Source organism: Agelaius phoeniceus, chromosome 2, assembly GCF_051311805.1.
Source record: "Agelaius phoeniceus isolate bAgePho1 chromosome 2, bAgePho1.hap1, whole genome shotgun sequence".
NCBI lineage: Eukaryota > Metazoa > Chordata > Aves > Passeriformes > Icteridae > Agelaius > Agelaius phoeniceus.
This window is the reverse complement of record NC_135266.1, coordinates 10,745,928-10,768,050: the sequence shown is the minus strand read 5'-3', so window position 1 is coordinate 10,768,050 and position 22,123 is coordinate 10,745,928. Positions and strand designations below refer to the sequence as shown.

The 22,123-nt window shown below is 34.6% G+C and overlaps 1 protein-coding gene across 8 annotated transcripts in view; it reads right to left on the bottom strand.

The window, feature by feature from the left end:
• Positions 1-22,123, bottom strand: part of DMD (dystrophin) — a 1,046,004-nt gene that overhangs the window by 661,888 nt on the left and 361,993 nt on the right. For all 8 annotated transcript variants that reach the window (XM_077171917.1, XM_077171927.1, XM_077171925.1 and 5 more), the window contains 3 exons: positions 18,956-19,131; positions 9,424-9,547; positions 2,036-2,123 (listed from right to left, as the gene is read on the bottom strand). In XM_077171917.1, coding sequence (XP_077028032.1) covers positions 2,036-2,123; positions 9,424-9,547; positions 18,956-19,131 — 388 coding nt within the window. The remainder of the gene's footprint in view (positions 1-2,035; positions 2,124-9,423; positions 9,548-18,955; positions 19,132-22,123) is intronic.

The following is a 22,123-nucleotide window of genomic DNA, read 5'->3' as shown; positions in this document are numbered from 1 at the left end:
TTCCTTGGCCCTCAAGGAGTAATTTTGAGCATCTCACAAGATATTCCATTTGCCAATTCTTTGTTAAAATCATCTCATAGTTCACACCAGCTAATGTTAATTATTTATTCTACTCTCTACTGCTGGCAATTACTGCATTAATTAACCGTTCCAAACACTATTTTTCAATTTGCCTTTGCATTAGTGGAACAGTGTAAAGTCTGATAAAATACTCAAGGTTTCAAGTCCAGAGGAATTTTTTTCTCTTTTCAAAGGGATTGTTTCCTCCCTAACACCATGACAATAAGAGATCTTCATTTTCACAGCCAATTATGTCAGCCACAGTAGAATGTTTTTTCTACCAAGGCTAACACAATATAATGCATGACACAGATCTCAGAGAAGCTGACAAAGTTGAAGAAGCTGATAAAGTCATGCTGGCTTAGTTAGTCTACCCTGTGCCTGCCACCCAGTTGGAAGATGTGCTTCCTAAAAAAAGAGGTGTGATTTGAGAAATACTGGAAATATTTACATGCACATCTAGCCAAATGTAAACCATTAATAAGGATGGAGCCATGGACTGAGGGGCAGAAAAACAGTCTTGAGTTAAAACTCCATGGGAATAATTAAGACAGAATTAAGTCTACTTGATACATGACGTGGTAGGCACTTGAGTGTAGGGTAAGCATTATTTAAGATGGTAGTGAGTTTGATAACGAACACCAAAATTAGTCATCATTAAGTACAAATAATCCAAGGAAACTAAACTGGAATTCTTGAGGCGCAGGTCTGCATTTGTCCAATGGCAGACTGGGGCATTGCTAAATATGCCCTGGACACATTCTGCCCAAAATAGGAACCTCAATGAACCAGCATGCAAATTTCAGATGCTTCCCTAAAAGTCATGTAAAATCAATTCTCCCAGACATAAAACATAAAAGTCTGAACTTTTGATATCATCAATCATGGAAAAGTGCCCAAATTATTTCAAACAGGGTGCAGATGTCACCAGACTGCCTTCAGTATATTCACAGAGTCTGGGAAAGGACTCATAGTAGCAATTGTTACAGTAATGATAACAAAATATGTCCTATACATTAAATATGGTCTCTTTTAAAATATTACACCTTCATAATTAAGCAAAATAAGCATAGGATTCCATCAAATTTCTTTAGCTTGGCTAGTTAGTACCTTAAAGCTTTTTACTTTTAGCGATTTAATTATTGGTTATTCATTGTAACAATTTAAGAGAAAATATTTGTTCCAAAGTTCAGTTTACTCAGCATCTGTATTTTGGTAATCATTTCAGTATGATAGATATTTGCCCATTTTAACTATTTGATTTCAAGGCAAGATATTCCTTAATATTAAGAACAATGGCATGAGTTACAGTTTTACTTTCATTATCTTTTCCTTGGGTTTTGTTTTTTCCTTATTTAAAAGTTCCAAAGAATGGTGTAATGTAATAATTTCTCTGGGAAAAAAAAAAAAGAAAAAGAAAAAACCCTTGCACCTATTTTTATTTGTTCAAGAGTTGTATAAACTTTGACAATTATTATATTCGAAAAGCAAATGCCAAAAATTTCTTCCAAATCCCAATAAAATGTTATATTTGCTATGACAGAGAACATTACAGAAATATGTATATTACAAACCATACATTGTATATTAAAATTCAGGAAGTATTTTTCCCCAACTGGTTAAAGTAATGCCTTTGGAGCTGTCTAACTCAGATGTGTTAATGTACTTCAAAGCTTAGAGAACTCAGAAAATAAGATTACAACTTAAGTCTCTGCACAGAACAGATTGTTAATATACAATTCATTACGGTGAGTTTCTAACACATCTCTCTGCATGGTACTAAAGTGGTAATACTTTTTTTCTCTTCTCTAATTAACAGATTTAACATTCAGAAATAATAAAAGAAATATAAGGCAATATCACTTTACCGTTCCATTTAGACAGTATGCGCTAATATAATTCTTGTAATAAATATGAACCTGTTCGTTGATCAAATCCCTAAGAAGATTATCTAAAGCAACTCCCAAGTAATTACCATTCACCATCTGTTCCACCAGGGCCTCAGCTGATCTGCTGGCATCTTGCAGTTTTCTGTACTTCTCAGGCTTTTCTCGCTGGATGGCCTGCAGCACGACAGGAAAGGTGAGTATTTCAACAGAGGGATTTCATACAAGGAATTTATCAATCTCAGGGATGTCTTCTGATTTCTTGAGACTTTCTAACCCATCATATTGCCCCGACTGCTCCCCAGTTTGCAATGAAAGAGGCAAGCACCATAAACCACCACCAGGAAGTCAAAGTCAAATACAAAAACAGAGAGTCAGAACACAACAGAGCTGACAAATGACACATATCAGTATTTTATAGACACATAAAAGACATAGAAATTAAGAGCTATTTGAAGCACAGTATTTCAGAAAGAAAATATTCATTTAACAGTAATGCCTTGTGGAAGAATAGATTTGCTTATTTTCATGGTAAAAGCAAAAAACTGACCATTCTCACCAAATCACAGGGATTCACAACATTCTACAACATCAAACCCAGATAAAATTTGATTGCTTATATTACTATTTTATTTAAAAACAAAATAACAACTGTAAAATGCATAAAAGACCACATGCAGCAGACACCCATATATGGGCTATTAAGAAGAAGAGTCAACTGCAGATTTAATACAGCCTTCTCATCATATTTTGTACTTAATACTCTTGATTCACCTTTCTGTACACAAAAATTGCTCTCCAACATTCATGCTAGCAAGTAAGGCCTAGTAATGGCCAGCTGCTGAAATTATAAGATATAGTAGGAATCTAAATTTAAATATCATTTTGGGTCAGTAGAAATACTGATGGAAAGAAAACTCATTTTCAATCTGACAGCCCATCGATGCTGTCTTGTAATTAACACCATGAAGTCACTTCATTGATTTTAAACTAAATTAGTTGCATAATTTACGTGTAATTTAGAAGCTCAAAGATGCAACAAGCTCAAAGATGCACAGTCAAATTTGATACCAAAAATAAAGCAGACTAAATGTCTCCCAGAGATTCTGACCAACACAGGGTGCCATAAATCAAACCCCTCACTTTTCTGCAGCAGATACACACATACAAGAGGATATGATCCCCCAAATCCTACATGATATATAAGGAAACATAAAACTTGGCCCTGGTTGCAGTTTCCCAGGCTGGCTGATCCCACTGGGTTTCCCCATCACCCTGTTAATTTCCACAGCAAAGTTAGATGCTGCATGACTTCAAAAAGGCTCCTTAAACTGAAAAGAAAGCTCAAGTAGGTGTCTAAGGATGCATTTAGTAAAAGAATCTTATATACACAAATTTGGAAATACTATTTTTCAATAGATTTTTGCACCCATATGGAATGAATATAAAAACCTTCGAAGAAACTCTCTTAAAATAACTTTTCAAATGTGATGTTTAAAACATCTTTAGTTTAACAAGAAGCAGCTCCCTGGAAGGCACCTCAAGTGAGGAGATACAGAAACTTGGAAGAGAAATTTTCAATTAATTTCATGCTTTTCTTCAGCCTACTTATAATTGTTATCCATTTGTGCATACAGAAATTGTTAAGCAGCAGGCTTTCTAACAATGTCACTAAAACAATTTTGGATAAATGAAATATATAAAGAAAATATATTTAGAGAATAATAAAATAGTTTGTATTTTGGAAACATATTTTAATATATAACTAAATTACCATTGAAATATTATGAAGTTTAATCCCACTAAGTTACAGATGACTGTATGAATTATCTCTCATTTTCATAGGTCAATAAAATCTTGCACGATTACCCAGAAAAATTTAAATATTTTCCAAATTTAAAAAGTATATGAACTCTCTGCAGAGTTCCAAAATCTCTTACAGAATCTTAATTAATACTACTCTTTCTATAATGCTAGGTATAATTAACATGAGAATAACTGCTGAGAACTCAAAGGAATCATTTAAACACTAAAATATACTGAAAATAATTCTATTCCGTCTGTAACAGCAGGTGTGTAATTATCATGTGTATAACTGTAGTGAGCAGAAAAAAAATCATTCAAAAAAAACCCCACAAAACCACTTCATAAAATATGCTAAAACTTATCTTTTTAAAACATAAAAATGATATGTCATATAAGCTTGTGGAAGTCAACACTTCCCTGCCCAGCATATGCTATGTGTGAAGAAAAACATGGAGAAATGCCCACTTCTCTCCTGAAAGATTCAAGGTCCCAGGTCCTGGCAGAAAATATAAGCACCATGTATACAGTCCTTAAAAAAACATATCAAACTTTCAGTCAACTATTTTTTCCATTCATTTTTATGTAATTGGCATATATTATGCAAATGAAGGTCAAGCACTGGTTACAGGAGGACAAACACACACCGAAAGCACAGTGATAACCAAAGGAGGAGAAACTGAAATTCTGGTTCCTCCTACACAGACAAATGATGTGGCCTGGGGAGAAAGGAGGAAATTCACTCTAGTTACTCAAAACAATGAGCACATGTCCCTGCCATTAGTCTGTACACTCTGCTATCATTTGCCAAACCTAAAAATTGTGGTTTGGGTTTTTAAGATCCTTTTAAGAAGAAGTATTTCCATAACCCTGTGTCAAGTGCCTAGAAATGAATGGAGTAGTCCTGGAAACACCTCTCATTTATCTCTTTGGCTCTGTTTCCTTCATTTTTTCCTTTACTGAAGGGGACCATACTCTTGATCCAAGTAGAATGTCACAAGTAGAATGGGATCATTTTGAAGGGATTTGTGAAGTTTTGAAACTTAAATTCTGTATAATAATATTATAGAGAATAATAAAACAATAATATAATTCTTATTCTGTGCAATAGACACTTTTTGACAACAGCGGCTAAGCCACTTCAAAATATTTCCAAATATATAACCTCCCTCCTTTTTTTTACTCTTTTTGCCTTCTGTAAAAGATTTTTCAGAAAAAAAAGACACCAATATTAGAGGAAAAGATTAACTTTACAGGATTTTGTCCAAGTAGAGATTAATTATCTTTTGGACTCCTTTGCAACAGACAATGCAAATGCATTATAGCTCAGTTTTAATTGATTGAAAAACAATACAAATTCATCTTTAGCTAAATCCTAGCCAAAGGTGAAGGGGCAATTTTTACAGATCTAAACATTGTATTTGACCTTGAGATGTTAGTTGACAGTTAATGACTTCATAAACAAGAAAATACTGATGGCTGGAGAAATTTGGATGTTATTCATATATCAAATCAGCGTGTTTCTTTGAGAGCTCTGTGAAAGGATGCAGGGCAGCACCCCCTGACCTCCTGTGGTGGTGACCACCACCCCTGAGGGCAGAGAGGGCAACATTATCATCACCACCTCTGACAGTGATTCAGCTCTCAAATACCCCTGCCTAACAAAGCATGCCTTGAAAAGGTCACTAAAACAAAACAAACAGATGAGAATGGGACTTCTGAGAATGCCAAGAGAACAAATTTAATTGTCTAGGATATCTGACATTTTCCCTTACATCTGTTCCTTGTGTTTATCTTTAATTCTCAATTTCTAGGTGCTTCTTCTTGGGTAACCAAAACTTCTTTCAAGGATTTTTATTTCCAGTATTTTGTTGGTTAGTCTCAAATTTACTAAGTAGGATTTACTACCTGAAATTGTGGAGGTTTTTTTGCACCTGAACCTTTATATATTTGAACTTGCAATACTGAAAGCTTATCATAGCTTAAGAAAAATATGGAAGTCCTGAGTCATTCTTAGGTCTGATTTTAGTAAAATACACACACTAACTGTAGAATATTTATGGTGGCATGCAGTATAACTGCATATATATAAAATAAATATATATGTTATATAAATATAACATATAAATATAAACATAACATATATGCTATATAAATATATTATATATGTTGTATAAATATGTATAATAAAGTTATATATAAACTGCATATAATATAAAATAAAAAATATTTACTACATTAATGTTTGGATGTCTCTGTTATTTAGGAGTATGGCTGTTCAACAGTGAAACTTCTGTTCTTTTGGCTTTGCAGTCTCCCTGCCCAGGTAAGGTAAATATCTTTCTTCTGTATCAGGGAAGGGATATAAATACTTTTTTTCTCCCCAGACATAGGAATGGACTTTTTGCACATATCTAATATATTCAAGCTACATAATACGTCTGCCAAAGGCTAATTTCCTGCCAGGATCTGAAAAGCAGCTGCCTTAGCAAACAGAGTCACTGCATTTCATACAGCCTGCTCTTGGCTCTGTCTCCCCCAGGACTCCTCTGAGCTGGGATGGGAGCAAGCTTTTGCACCTTATGAATCACCAATGATGGCAAAAGAGATTTCCTTGTGGATTTCATTTCCGATGCCTCTGTCCCTCCATCATGCAGCAGGTGCACTGCCACTCAGTCTTACGGATGTGACCCCTCATCCATGAACAATGATGGGCAGGAGCAAGCTGCCACAAGAAATAACAACCCTGAAACTAGTAACTGTCCCCAAAAGAGCAGCAGAACAGAAGGTCATCACAAAAAAGCTCTAGGACTCAGCACTGACTACAGTAGGGAATAGAGGACAGTTTTGGCATCAGCCAACCACAGGGTGTTCTGTGCTATACCAATTTATGTTTTCATGTGGGCAAAAACCCCTAAACGATAAAGTAAGGGCAAGATGGGACTTCTGCACGTGTGTGTAGATGGTCACATGCATGGCATGTACAACACTGGGGTGGGACTGTGGATGTCAGTGCACGTCCTGGTTTTGGCTGGGATACAGTGATTTTCTTCTCAATAGCTGGGACAGTGCTGTGTTTTGGATTCATTATGAGAATAATATCGATAACATTCATGTTTTGGGTTTTCTAAGTTGTGTCTATCCTTGTGGAAGGGGCTAACAGCAGGCTTGTTAGCTAAAGGAGCGAGAAGAAGCTGAGAAGTAAGAAGAAACTGATAAGAAGCTTTTTCTAAAGCTGTAACTAAAGAAACTGAGAGAAGAAAGATAAAAGAACTTTGCAGCTAGATGAAACATTTTTAAAAAGTTAGTTAAGTCACTATAACTTCTCACTAATAGTATTATGTTAATTTATTGTAGCTAATAGTAAAGATAAAAGAAGCATAAACAATTAAGAAGTGTATAAAAGTCAGCCATGTTCAATAATAAAGTGTTGCCAACTGAGACTGCTTGTAGTCTCTGCTTTATGTCGTGACTGCCTCGACAGTGACATATCCCAAGTCAAGAACTCTTTTAGGAATGTCTCATGCTCTGACAGTGATACACAAAAAAAAAGAAAAAAAAAAAAAGCAAGCTGTGAGGGAACACAGCCAGGACAGGTGACCCAAACTGGCCAGGGGGATATTCCACACCACAGGACAACATGCTCAGTGTAGAAACTGGGGGAGTTACCTGGAAAGGGCTTATTTGGGTTCAGGGAGAGGGTCTAGCCTTGGTCAGCAGGTGGCAAGCAATTGCATTGTGCTTCACTTGCTTGTTGCATGCTGTTTTCTTTCTATTATCTGAATTATTATTTGCTATCATTACTATATTTTACTTTATTTCATTCATCTATTCTTATCTCAACCCACAAGTTTTACTTTTAGTTCTCGCCATTCCACTGGGGTGGGTTGGGGGATGTGAGCAGGTGTGGTGCTCAGTTGCCAGATGCGCTTAAAGCACAACAGAACAATAAAATCTATTTCAATTATCTCTGACATATGTTTTCCTTTCTGAATTTCATTCTTGTTTTATATGCCTTCTACAACTTCACTTGAAATTATATAATATGTTAAAACACATACTATCTTGTTTTCCATTGATTTGAGGTACACTTTGAGAGAACTAATAACTAAAAGTGTTAACAAGCACCAACGGAACTGTTCAAATCAATGAACTGAAAAGTACTTTCTGCTTTGTCTCTCATTTAATTGATTGAGACAGAGATAAGACCAGAAAAAGTCAGGTCAGTACAAGTTTTAAGACCTGGCATTTATAAAAATTTGATATTTTTCTTTACTTTTTTAAAAAGTGTGTTCAAAGACTTACACTGACTGAAAACGATTCAACACATAATCTATGTAGCACTTGTCAATTGTCACCTTTCAGAGTGGTCACTCTCAAATTAATACATGCAATAGAATGTTTTCTCCCTTAGAGCAACTAGAAACTTCTAGATGTAACTTGGTTTTCTCTATAAAATGTTTATTTTAAAAGCAGTGACACTCTGTGAAATTAAAACAGGTCTTGGTCCTTAAAAATATTTTCAATGTTAATGAAGGATACATATAGATTTTGCTTATATCTATTTAGAATTACTGGTTTGTTTCAGACCTCTCTCATGACAATATAATTAACTAAAATTATTGCAAGAAACTTGGAGTTTAACATGGGATTTTAAAATGTACACTTACAGTCACAAAATTCCATGTTACTCAATCTTATCATAGCTGATTCATGATGGAAAAGTAGAAAATGAGAAAAACCATCAGCAAATCTAAATTCAATACAGTAATTTTGTTCCACCTCTTTGTGTTCTAGGAGTATGTATCAACATGGGTTTTAATGACTTTCCACAACATACTATGCTACTATCCAAGATAATTATAAAAAGCCCCTTTCTCTTGGAAAAGATGGGCATTTTTTCATTGATCTGAAAAAATCAAATCATGAAGAAAATTTGTAAAAGTTTAGTTTTCAAGGGCTAAATTCAGTAATTCAGTCTATGACACACAGATGCACAAACATAGCAACTTAAGCAGTGCAGAACCAATCACTTTGTCAGGAAAGAACAGTTTTTGGTCCTGATATGGCACTACAACAGAGTAAAAAAAACCCAAAAGGCAAACAATGAAAGCCCAGTGGAAACTGGTGATTGTCATATCTATTTTACAGCTCTGTAAAGGAAATAGATATAGATTTTCTTTAGTATCCATTCCAGTGACACTTTTCATATTCTTCAGTTGATGCATGTATAATGTCAAATTAAGCTGTTAGTGTAAAACGGATTGCATATTTAAGTAATGATAACCTAATATAACTTTATAACTTTACAAATAGATGTAAATTATATATATATATATATATATATATATATATATATATATATATATAAAACTTCATATCTATATATATTTTGGTATAACTTTACCTGAGACTGTCATGGATCTACAATACCTTCATTAAATATGAATAGGCATGAGCAAAAACAACAACAAAAATCTATGTGTTCAGACAGTCTGTGTAGTAATTTTGGTGCCAAAATCTGAAACTCACAGAAACAGTGAACACATCTAAATTTATCTTGGACAATCAATGCTTGTCAGTCTACATTTGAAATCCTTTAAACTTGGACTCTGAAAGCACTTTGGCAAGCAAATACAGACTAGCAGACATGCACAGGAGTGGTTTCTCCTACATTGACTCTTTCTCTGAGGTCTGAGAGGTTCCCCTCTTTCCTGAAGATGGCAAACTCGGGGCTCTGCAGCAGTGCCTCGGAGCGGGTCATCCAGCTGTGGAGCTCCGTGGTATCCGAGTCAAACCTGAGAGACAGGAAAGTGCAACAGGACCTTCAGCTTCCACAGTGCATGAGAACAGGATTGGCAGCCAACATGGTCATCTAAGCAAGGGAATAAACAGCAATTTCTACCAGCAAAATATAGTTTTAAACCCCCATATCTCATCAGGGAGTTCATAAAACTATTCAGTTTTATATTTAGAAATGTAGAAATACTTTTTCATTTTTAAGACCATTTTTGACGGCTGAACAGATGTAATAATTTCCACAGTAAGTATTCTAATTTTTCAAGCTAATGTTTTTGGAAGAAATGAAACAAATGTCTGTCAGTGAAGGAAGGGTACCACAAGTCCTGTTGGCTGAGCTGAGGATGTAAGACCTATCAGTCTGACCAAATGCAGCCTTCAAACCTGTGAGATCACTATCCCAGCTTGTGATTATGAAATTATGCAGAAAATTCAAGCAGAAAATTTGATGAAAGAAGCTTTTTCTGATTAACTCCAATTTGTTGTACAATGTAATCACTAATCAACAAGTATAATTTTCCACAGTTAAAGCTTTAAAACCAAATTTAAGATCCCCAACTCTCTGAAATTAATTTACAACTAGTTTTTACTCCACAGCCCTCTTTACTACATTCTGGATTCTTTCATCAACTCTTTTAAAACCGAACCTAACTTGTGTTAACCCCTATTCAGGTAATGTCTCAAAATGCAGATATTTAAATTACTAATGTCTAGAAATTTCAAATTGTGATTCAGTATCTACTGTGGTTTTAAAATAAGAATCTTCAGACAATATTTGTTGTCAGTTATGCCACGCTTTCTGCTTGATTGCATTTCTTTATTGCACTGTATGTTCTAATATTTATATCCCTTTTGCAGCTGACTTTCCTGCTGCAGCAGTATGCTGAACACAATAAAGCAGAAAGACCTGGGGGAAAAAAATAACAAGCTGTATCTTTCAGTTTGCTTTATGACCATAGGTTGTATCATTTGCATACAACTGAAAATCTACTAAAAACAGTAACTTGAGCAAAAATTATACCCCTGGAGGAATTAATTATTTTATAAAAATACACTTCGTTTATACAAGAATCTGTACTTCTGAAATACAAGGATGTAAGGCAAAACCAGGTGCTACATAAATCTACATATGCTGAATTGAAAAATGAATACAAGAAAGTATTCCATGCTTGAGTTAATATTTATGCTTCCTTTTTTTCCTTCTCCACTGCAATTTTTTGTATTCATAAATAATGAAAGTAAAAGAAAAAGAATTGCAAACTGCCTTAATCTTAGTCCAATATTATACATTCAATTATAAACTCTTAGGAATAATTTTGATAAAAAAAAATCCTGATAATACTAACTGAATACTCATTCAAGGAGAAAAAACTGTGACTTTGAAGTAATGGAAGGTGCAGAAGCCTTCAGTTTTAAAAAGAACTACAAATTCTAAAGCAAAAGACAAAATAAAATTTCCAGATGGTTCAAGGAATGTCTGTGCTGTTCTAATCCCTGAACATGAACTCCACAGTCAGTTGAGAGCTTCCTACTTCAGCTTTATTTCTGATCATTAAACCAACTGCAATTCTTGAAATAAAATGTTATCCTTTGTTCTACAAATAATAACTGCATATTTGATGATTACAAAACACCAGACATCTGATAGCAATGAAGTTCACCAGTCCCTGAGTACTAAAGTTCCTTGACTACAAGTAAAATTGTATGGGTTCTGGAATTTGTTCCATTCTGAAGCTGCAGGCAAGTATTATCAGTAAATCCAACTCTTTGAAAAATAGCCTGGTGTTACCCTGGTACAGGATGGAAATTGACAGAAAAATGTTTATCAGTGATCAATTCTTCAAGAAAAAGGATTTAGCCCTTGCCTTTGCAACACCTGGAAGAGGAATGAGAGCATTTGGGATAGTTTTGACAGTAAAACAAAATAATTAGGAACACATCTCATGGCCCAGAGAGCCATCAGTTGGTGGCAAGTGTTAGACATAGATCTTTAAGGTCCATTTCAACTGAAAGCATTCTATAATATAATATGATTCTCTGATATGACCAAGCTGATCTCACATAACAGATTGCTCTGTCACTTGCAGTTTCTTCTGGAGATAAATATAATTTCAGAAACAAAGCCTCCTGTTCAAAAAAGGGCAATAGAGTGGGAGGCAGAGAAGAATTAAAAATACATAAAAGTTAAGTCCAAGTAGCTTTTTGCAGTACATAAATATCTTTAAGATAAAGACATCTTACCTAGCAAGAAAAAAAAAAAATCACTCTGTCATGTTCACCTTGTGCAAAAGGAGGAAACACTGGTAGAAATGGCATTTAATCATTCTGCTTTAGTGATTGGATACTTCCTTTCTGAGCACAGCTGCAGTTAGAAATTATATTAGCTCTAGATTGATATCAAAGTATAAATAGAGTCTTTAAGTCTCCTAGGGACAAGAATAATTTAGACATAAAATAGTGCAAGACTGCCTTTCTGCCCCAACAAACTTCAGTTCAGGTAGAATTTGTAAAAATAGATCAATGGAAGATCCTAAACCAAAAATTCACTTGAGAAATTACTCTTAACTACTTCAATTTAACATGCACATTGTCATGCTCCCCACCTAAAAAATCCATTTTGAGGCAGAATATTTATTCTTCCTGCAGCTGTCATGCTTTTGTTTTCCACTTAGTCTTTTCTTCTGCTGTTCCATGAGAGAAATACTATTTTTACTGGTCCCACAGCCCTCTCTTTACATGCCAGCATATGTCAGCTGAGTTGTCTTTATTGTAAATATAAACAAATTAACTCTTCTTAGTGATTTCCATAAGTCTTTTTTCTATTAGATAGGGGACTTCTAGTAGGATGAGAGAATCCTACTGTGGTAAGTATTTGGGTTGAAAATTCCATTAAGAGAAAAACTTGATGCAATTCAGTTGTGAAATATCTTAAAGGTGAGGTTTATTATGTATTTAATAGAGAAAAGGAAAGCCAGAACAAAGAGTCAATTTTGAACAAACACATGGTGATCTAGTAAGAAAGTTTGGAATGGGAATATGAAGTGGGCATATGGCTTGGGATGATCAAGAAAATCAATTTGTGGAGAATTTTCCATGAAAATGTGACTGGCATAGATTAAAAACATTATTTGTTTTTTAAAATATGCTTTGAGTAAGTAGATATACAAACAAATTCAATCTTAAACAAGTTCACATAGGAACACAAGGCATGAAGTGTCTTTCTGTCATGTGGCCATTATGGTACATAATCTTATCTCTAAATTGAAGGATTTTCATCTTTAAAATACATTACAATGCTTCTGCTATCATGGACAGACACTGGTTTCAGTACTTTATTCTTTCAACAGACAGAAATTGCTTGACAATTTCCTTTGTTCATTTGTTTCCTTCCCTCCTCAAACAAAAATCACACTGGGCCTGTCACCACTGTGAATCTTGGGCAGACATGAAACCATTTGCCTACATATTGAGTTGGCAGGGAATGATGCAACTTTGATCCAAGAACCACTTCACTGAATTATTTCATTTCCATGTCTGGGCTTAAATCCCCAGCTCACCAGAGTCTTTCTCAGCTTGTAGCTCTTCACTGCCTAGAACATATCAAAGAACAACTTTACAGCACATGGTGCCCATTGGAAGAATTATTCTGATCTAATTCCCTGCTGTCTTTCTTCCTCCTCTGTTTTTGTAGTTGATGAGTCATTAGTTGATAAATAGAGTTGTTCTTATCTTCTAATTCAACTGCCAATTTATCCAAACAATTTTTTTTACCTTCTTATTTTTTAGGTTTCAATTTTAGGTGTCAATTTTATTTCCTTTTGGAATGACATTTTGACCCTCCCTCTGCATTTGTGATAATATATTAAGTTTAGCCTCATCAAAAATATGACCAGTGCACCTCTGTAATGCATACCAAGGCATGAAAAGAAATACCAAATCAATCCCAAGTGTGTATCTCCAACAGAAACTCAACTAGAAGCATCAGGTACAGAGTACTTTTAAACCAAATCAATACTCTGTAATATTGCAGGTAATTTCAGGTGCTAAATGTAAAGAATATAAATTCTGTTTATTTGTCACTAATCCATTTCTCACCTCACAAAAACTATAAAGGATAAATGCTTACTAAGCATTAAGAAGTGCCCATGTATACAAACCTCAACATACATTTCTTATCCTCCAAATGAAAATGTTTATTAATTATTTCCCCTTTAAGCAACAGAAAACTATTCTGTTGTGTCTTAGTCATCGTTTCCTTTCCTCTTGAATTGACTACAGCAATGAAATCACTAGGAAAAACCACCAGGAAAATTGAGGACATTACTTTCTTCTTTCTGAATGTGCTACCTATCATTAGATAACAATACCAGAGCACAAGCTGAATTTCTGTAAGAGATTAAGGGTCAAACAACCCAATGGAGGGGCTGTAAAAGTGCCAAACAATCACTATTTGGTCCTGACTAACATAATTAATTGCACAAAAATGGGATCTATGAAAAAATACCTATCAAAAAGAGAATTATAAAGTTCCTATATGTTTTCCTTTGATAATTTTTTCTTTAAAAATTCAAACTTTTGCAAATAATGAGGGATTGAAATCCAAAATATAGTAATTTTCAAAAAAGTGAGGGCTTCTCGCTTTTCAAAAAGTGCATTTAACATCTGTTAAATGATAAAAACACTAGATGGAGCAACTATCCTGTTTTAACACACCTTGCACTTCAAAGGGCATCGAGTCTCTTTCAAATCTTCATATTAACATTATACTAATAATAATGTTATGATACGTAGACTTTCCTTAGAAACTTTAGGGAGCATGTAAAAAGATATTTACCAAATTGCAAAGAAAGGTATATTTGCTTGCTATTGAAGCATATTAATATTAAAAATATATTTAAATTAAATATTAACCAGTTCTTACTTGTCTACTATTATAAACTTAGCATGAACAGAGTTGTTCTCAGATTTTTTATGATATGCAACTGACCTGTTTCTCACAGAATATGTAAATACCATGAAAATAAATATGTTGTCTTGCATCCCTTTCGCCCATTTACAGTTTTTTTAAATACTATAACCTCAGCTGAGTTACATTTTATCTCTAGCCCTAATACATTCTTTTCAAGATCTTATTATACAGCTCCAAGAATTTTATCTTTCTCAGTTTCAAATTGATTCCTGTGGGAAAAGGAGCTTTTCTTTGACTAGTAACAGAACTTAACTCACCTAAGTTATTCTGACATTTTGAAGCATTAGTCCTGAAGCAGTTTTAGGTTTTGGGAGGGAGAATGGAGGGGGGAAGAAATAAAAAAAAAAGAAAGTAATCTGATTCTTATCTCTGCTTCCCTCCACTTATGGCAAAAATTTGCTTTAAGAGGCAAGAAAAAAACAACAGCTTCCTCCCCATGCAATTTGTGCCACAGTAAATGAGAACAATGGGAAGATGACATTCAGTCCTGTGGATGTTATTGATCCACAAGTCAAATTACTGCTTCTTAATTTCTTCAGTTTAAATCGAGATTTTTATACTTTCAATCCTGATAAAACACTTGGCACTGTAGAGTTTGATACTTTAATCTTAGCCATCCCTTTTTTTTCTCCTTGGAGGCTGTGCTCTTACACAGTACACTATAATAATACAATATTCACTGAGTAGCCAAACTATTCTTCCTTCCTATAGTATCCAGTATCTCTAAAACACATAATTCACAGAGAAGCTAATCTGAAGCAGAAGTATTTTCAAACCTCTGGCAATGGGGTCTGAATTTATGAATGATGAATTTATTTCAGACCTAGTCCTTTTACAGAAAGAACACTGACTAAAGTCTGAGAACAGAGGAAAGAAGCTGGCAAAACCTGGGTGCATTATTCACCACCTCAAAAAAGCCTCAACCCCCCATGTGGCTTTCCCTTCCAGGCCTAAAAATATCAAGCAAAAGCATGCAGTGTGTTGTGTTGTGACTGCAGAAGGCAGCCAACACAATCTGGTTATTCACCTTTGGAAGGTTCTCACAAGCCTTCGGTAATAGCAAGGGCTTTTTGAGCAAACCAAGACTAAGGTGTACACAACCATCAACTATTAGTCATGAAGTGCTCAGGGAAAATTTGGTTGTAAACACACAGAATATAGAATGATGTAGGAGAGGTAGGTTGAGAACCCCCTTTCTTTTAATTTATTTTAAAAAATCAAAAGGCATGCAGCACTACGGGTTTTGTTTATCCTTGGGTGCAGCTACAATTGAGTACAAACAAAAAACCCTGAGAGATCTCATGGCCAGCAATGCACCCAGAAAACAAATGACTGGATGGTTTGGGAATACAATACTTTTTCTCCTATCAAACCAAAACATTGATCCAAAAGGTGTCTAGCCACCAGTGAACAAAGATATTTTAACTAAGCACCCACATTTTTAGATGAGCTTTCTTCTTCCATTATTATGCTAATATCTAGTATAAATTTATATTTTCTTGTATTTGAGAGAAACAACAGCATTGTATAAAAAGTGTTCGTTTCCAAGGCTGCATTTTTACATATTCATTACAAAACATCACAAAACCTGTTATTCTAAGCTGAAACTTCTTTCCCAGAGTTTATTCTCAAAGTGTTTTTCCAAAGCCAGTTATTGACTGCTCCTCCCACTGCAGATCACCTGCTTGGACTTTCTAGAGACTAAAGGTACATAAATTGTGGGGCTTGGTGTTTTCTCTGTTCAGTTAAAAATGTAAAAAATATTATCTGAATGGAAAAACACTGCCTTCAGATAATACAACCATCATTCATCCTGCTGCACAGCTGTGGACGCTTCCAACACCTACTTAGAACATTTCCAAAATGTAGGTCCACTCACAGATATGACAATCACACTGGACTAGTTCTCATGTGCTGGTGCAATTCCAGGGTTAAAGAAAACTAGTAATTTTGATACACAAAACAATAGTTTGAGCATATTTTAAAATGTATGTGCATTAAAAAAATAACTCTCTTTTTCCTTGTGAAAGTCAGATTTCTCTCCTAGCAGAGAGAGAAAATAAAAGTATAACCTGTTCAGAAATGCAAAGGACTCTGATTTTAAATATCTAAAAGAAACCACCACTTATTCAAATACCTAAAGTCATCCCAGGCCAAGACTGAGAACTACAGATTGTTCCATCTTGACTCTTATGCAAAAGTTAAACAGAAATTATATGGTAAATGCACATATTTTAGATGGCATTAAAACAAATCAAAAACCCTTGAAACCTAGAATGCATGGTGAAAAATTTATTAACACTCTGTTAATTTGGTAGCAGATCAACCAGTAATATATCTTAAAGCAATCCTAGTCTCAGAGTTGATAATACAACCTATTTTCTGTACAAGGATCAATCAGGTTTCTATATAAACTTGTTAGTCGGAGTTCTTTAGACAGACATCAGCTAAAGCACTGTAGTCACTCATAATTATCAGTTTCTATAAACCAAGGTAGTTTGGAGAAAAATAGTTCCCATAATCCAGCTAATTCCTGCCCTCAGGCAGTCTCCTTGCATGATGAGTATCAAGTCTGTATTCTGCTGTACCCTGCCAAGTTTACTTTCAGTATTAAGGCAAATCAAAAGAATATAAGCAAGAAGGAAAATATATGCTAACAGCAAATATACAGTAGTTGAAAAAGGAACTTCTACGCCAATTGGTCTCCAGTTTGATAATATTGCATATAGCAACAATTTTCTCAAAGAATTAAAAAAATAGGTTTTTAAAAAAATCATCCTACTTCTTTTAGTTTTAACTAAGATAATGCTTTCTTTTGTAACAGTAGTCCTGCACTTCACTTCCTTATGAAGTAAGATCATTCCTAAAACTTTCAGTTCAGGAGAAAAAAAGGTAGAAAGTTTTAAAATACCAATTATTTAAATATTTTGAAACTGCAGGGAAAATTTCATTCTTAATTTTTCAATTTCAAAATAAAGCAGACCACTATTTTCATTTCACCATGTTACACTAAAGGTTTACTGTCATATATAAGCCAACAGGGCCTCAATCCTGTTTCACATCTTTGCACATTACTACTGAAACATTAATAGGGGTGTTAAGGCTTATAATTCCTGATAAGCAACAACACTGCCATCTAAAAATTCCTTCCACAAATTCAGGAATTACAAGTCTGCTGACAGTCATTGCACTGCATCATGTGGAGTGCTTGGGAATATATTAGCAAGATACAACTCTCACTTACGATCTAATGGTAACCTAGGATATGGGAAAAAACAGATTCAAATGAGGACTTTAGAGATAGAATCAATTCATTGAAATTTAGCTCACAAACTGATTTAGACCAAGAACTTTCCATAGAAATAGTTATCCAATTTAACAAAAAGGGGGAGAATCACTCTTCTAACATCACATATTCTAAATAATGATGCTGAGCTAGAAACCTTACTTTTACACAGGTACAATGCCTACATATAAAAAGTACCTATTTTTCCAATAACATAAAACTTCAATTTAAAAGAAGTCAGATTTCTCCTATTCTTTCTATATTTCATTCTTCTTAATAAGTGAAACACTATTCTACAAAATAGAATAGTTGTCCTGGTAAACACATTGAACTAAACAAAGATATTGTATATAGAAATGAGAATGAAACTGAATGCAGTTTCACATCCTTTTCACTCTTCAAATCTATTACTGTGGAATTCATGTTTATCAGAATATAGAAAAAACATTTCCAAAACAAGCATTAAAATGAATGTTTGAAATCTACCTTCTTAGCATCTCATTTAGAATCTTAGTGCTTGAGCTAATTCTGCTTAAACACAGCAGAATTTTTTTCTCCTGACTTTAACTAGTGTTCAGCATCAGTATAAAGTCCCTTGTCACTTGTACTTGAGTTACACATGAAAAAAATCTGAAAGTAATAATAAATCATGTTTCACAAAATATTAACTGCCTCTGGAGAACTGCTATTTTTACTCCTGACCCATAAGCCCAGAAGAACACAATGAACTTCAGAAAAAAAGCAATATCTTCATTACTAATATTTAAACTATAATAAAATTCTCCCTAAAGAACACAAAAATCTTAGAATTAATTTGGAATGCTTCTTGTACATCACATTTCAAGACCCTAGCCAAGTGGGATGCCCACAATGCCATACATAAGGACCTTAACTGACTATAATTACTATGCAATAGTATTGATGCAATCATTAATATTCTACACTACTAAATAGGTGTAATAGAAGCAAAACATATTCCATAACTCATGCTGAGTAAAGAAAGATAATAATCAGCTGGTCCCCTAGTAGAGAACAGAAATACAATTTTAAGCTCAAAATAGCATACAGAAAAATACTGCAGTCAAATGACAATTTTTGCATTTTTGTCCAGACACTATCAGTATTCTCTCTCTGCCTCATGATGATTCTCACCTCTTCCTAATTTCTGAATCCACAAGGAGTTGCCTTTTTTTGTGGGGCGGAGGTGGTGGGAGTTCCTCTTTAGCATGCTTAACCAGGATTTGCTCTCTTGTGGTCACCATAGTTACAGTTTCCATTACAGTTGTCTGTGTTAGTGATGTCTGAGTGGTAGTGACAGCCTGCGAAATCTGTGAGAAGTACAAAAACAGAGGTCATGCATTATTTGAAAGACTTCAGTAAAGATTGTTTGGAGGAGCAATAGAAAATAATGAGAAACTGCTCTCATCTGATCGTAGGCTGACCTTCAGGAAAAAACATTATATGCAACTCAAGCTAGATTGTTTTATGTGACTCACGCTGTGTGAATAAGTTATCTGCAAAAGCCAATATCAAAATCAGAAAGGATTCTAATGAACTTATAGCTCCCTGTAATCCCTGCTGAATGAAGAAAATAAATGAATGGAATGCTACAATGGAATCGAAAGATAGCAAATAAATAAAATGTTACTATTACTAGATATTAATTTCAGACTGCCCCCATCTGAAAATTTGCTCCTTGAGAGGTGATAAAGGCATTAAAATGGCACTAAATTACCAATTATTAGTCTTAACATTTATAAAAATTTTCAAATAGAATGTAAACCACCATAACATACTTGCATGAAAAGGCAGTTAACTTTCTGGCTGGAAATCTTAAATTAGAACACATACATTAAAAGGTAAATGAATTTTCATCAGTTTTAGTCCATAATTAAAATCCAATATTTAGGGGGTCACACCAGATACTAATATCCATGGTATGTAACACCGTAAACACTTCCTATCTAATGCACTTAGCTTTGCTCTGGTAATATGAAAAAAATACCCTTTGTATAGCTCAGCTGCATTAAGAAAAGAATGATCAGAGTTTTTTTTTTGCTAATAGTTGTTTGTGCACTGCTTATGCATGTACTGCCCATTTGTACTTTTTTCCATATAACATTTTCCAACTCAAATGTGGGCAGCTGCTGTTAAATCCCATAACTCATGAGAAGTAGGCCATGTCTTCTTTTGATTCTGTCAGATGATGCCTCATTTGTCAAAATACTCTAGTTACAGCTCCAATGACCATTTTGCAGTTTAAGGGCAGTGAAATGGAAAATAAAAGAAAAAAATGATACCAGGACAAGAAAAAGTTGTGCACCTGAAAAGCCCTGCTTCTTTGCTTTTGCTAATATGCAATATTAAGAGTGTCCAATTCAACAACAGACATGCCAGAATCTAAAAGTTCATAAAACTATAAACCCATACATAAATTATCTATTACTCCTTGCATCAGAAACTCCAGTAAGAGAATTGAGTCAGCTTAGTAATTGAGACATATAAACAATCTATAAACAATGAAAAGGCAACCAGGTCTAACACCTTCTCCACAATGCCTCCCTGCATTGAAAAAGAAAAATAGAATGACAAGGAAAGGGAAACAGTATTAGCAGGCAGCCTCTTCCCAGCAGGCAATATCAGTAAAGCCAAGAAACCTGAAAAAAACGCCCCAACAAATTCTTGCCAACTCTGCTGAATTCTTCCCATTGTCTTCCACGCAGAAGTCTTCCTGTTCTTTGTCCAGGCTGACACTGGAAGTGATGAGTAGGGAAGGGCTTTACCACTGAAAACTGGCAGCATCTCTTACACAGACCTGTTAACCCAATTAGAGCAGACTCTGGACTACTTAGACTAAAAAGTTTCGATTCAGAGCAGATTTAAAAAAAAATATAGATTAATTACGACAATTGAATAAGCCGCTTGTGACATGCAGGGATTTAGGTAACATATGAACTACAAAATTCATTGGAAGAGAAAAACACCCAGGTGACTTTTTAACCACTAAAATTCTATGTACTAACATTCTTGCTTTAGTTCTCTCAACAAGATGTATTGATTTTGATACTTTTTTCTACAGAAATCATGACAATATTAAGTCAGCATTTCCATACATTTTTATTCAAACTCTCTACAGCATTCTTTTCCAATTTATTTTAATTAATTAGAGGGCAGAAGGAAAAGGAAGTTAAAGTTTCTGATGTCTAGGGTTCCATGACAATTGAAGATAGAACCTGATGTCATCTCTCCCTGAGCTGACTATACATTAGAACAGAAAGAGTTTCTTGCCTATTATATAATTTTGGGTACAGTCTCTCTGTCTCTCTTTCCTCTTCACATAAAATTCGTATAACACTCTGTTTTATCCAAAAATCAATGATAGGATGATGTTTCAGACACCAGGGGTCATATCCTGCCATGTTTTCATTTGCTAATCGATACCAGGGCAGAGTTTCCAGTGAAGAAGGTGTAACACAGAATAAAACACAGCTAGGGCACTGTAGGAATCATCTGCAGCATAATGCCAATCACAGGAGTAGCAGCTGCAGCTGGAGATGGGGAACTGCCCTTCCAGAGCTGGCAGTGCAATCCCTGCTCAGAGCAGTCAAGGCATGATGCTGGGGCGGTAATGATTTAGATGTGAAAACAACACAAAAGGATTTTTCATGCTTAATCAACAGGAGTGGGGGTTTAAATGTGCTTCAAAAGGAGAAGGGAGATGTGAATTTGAAGTTCATAATTATTCTAATTAAAGACAGGGTAAGACTAAAAGATAGATTGCCACCTTATGTGCAAGATGGAGCTGGTTTACATTTAAACTGCAGACACTTTAATAGGAAAAGGACAATCGTTAACAATATTAGGAATAACAAAAATAATAAGTAATTTTTATTAGCTTACCTGGTGAAAAAAAAAAAGAAGCAAAAAGAAAACAAACAAACAAAAAAACCCAACAAAAACCCCAAAGAACCAACCCTCCCCAAAAAATAACAAACAAAATACAACAACGAAAAAATTCAAACATCTTTTAGTCACCCAAGTGGTGTGTTTCATGTATTATTCAAAGACAGTGCAAATAACATCTCTACATTTTCTTCATCCCTTTCAGTACCTGAATAGCAAATGTGATTCTGAGAAGGGGTAACATACACTAGGCCTTTAACCCACCAGAAAATCATACAGAAAGGACTAAGGTGACTCACAAGGGTGCACATTAAAAACTTTCAAAGCACAATGTTTGCCAGCAGTTTCACATCAAGCCCATCTTTGAAACATGTTAAAGCTCATCTCTTTTCCTAGCACAAATTCAAATCTTTTTCA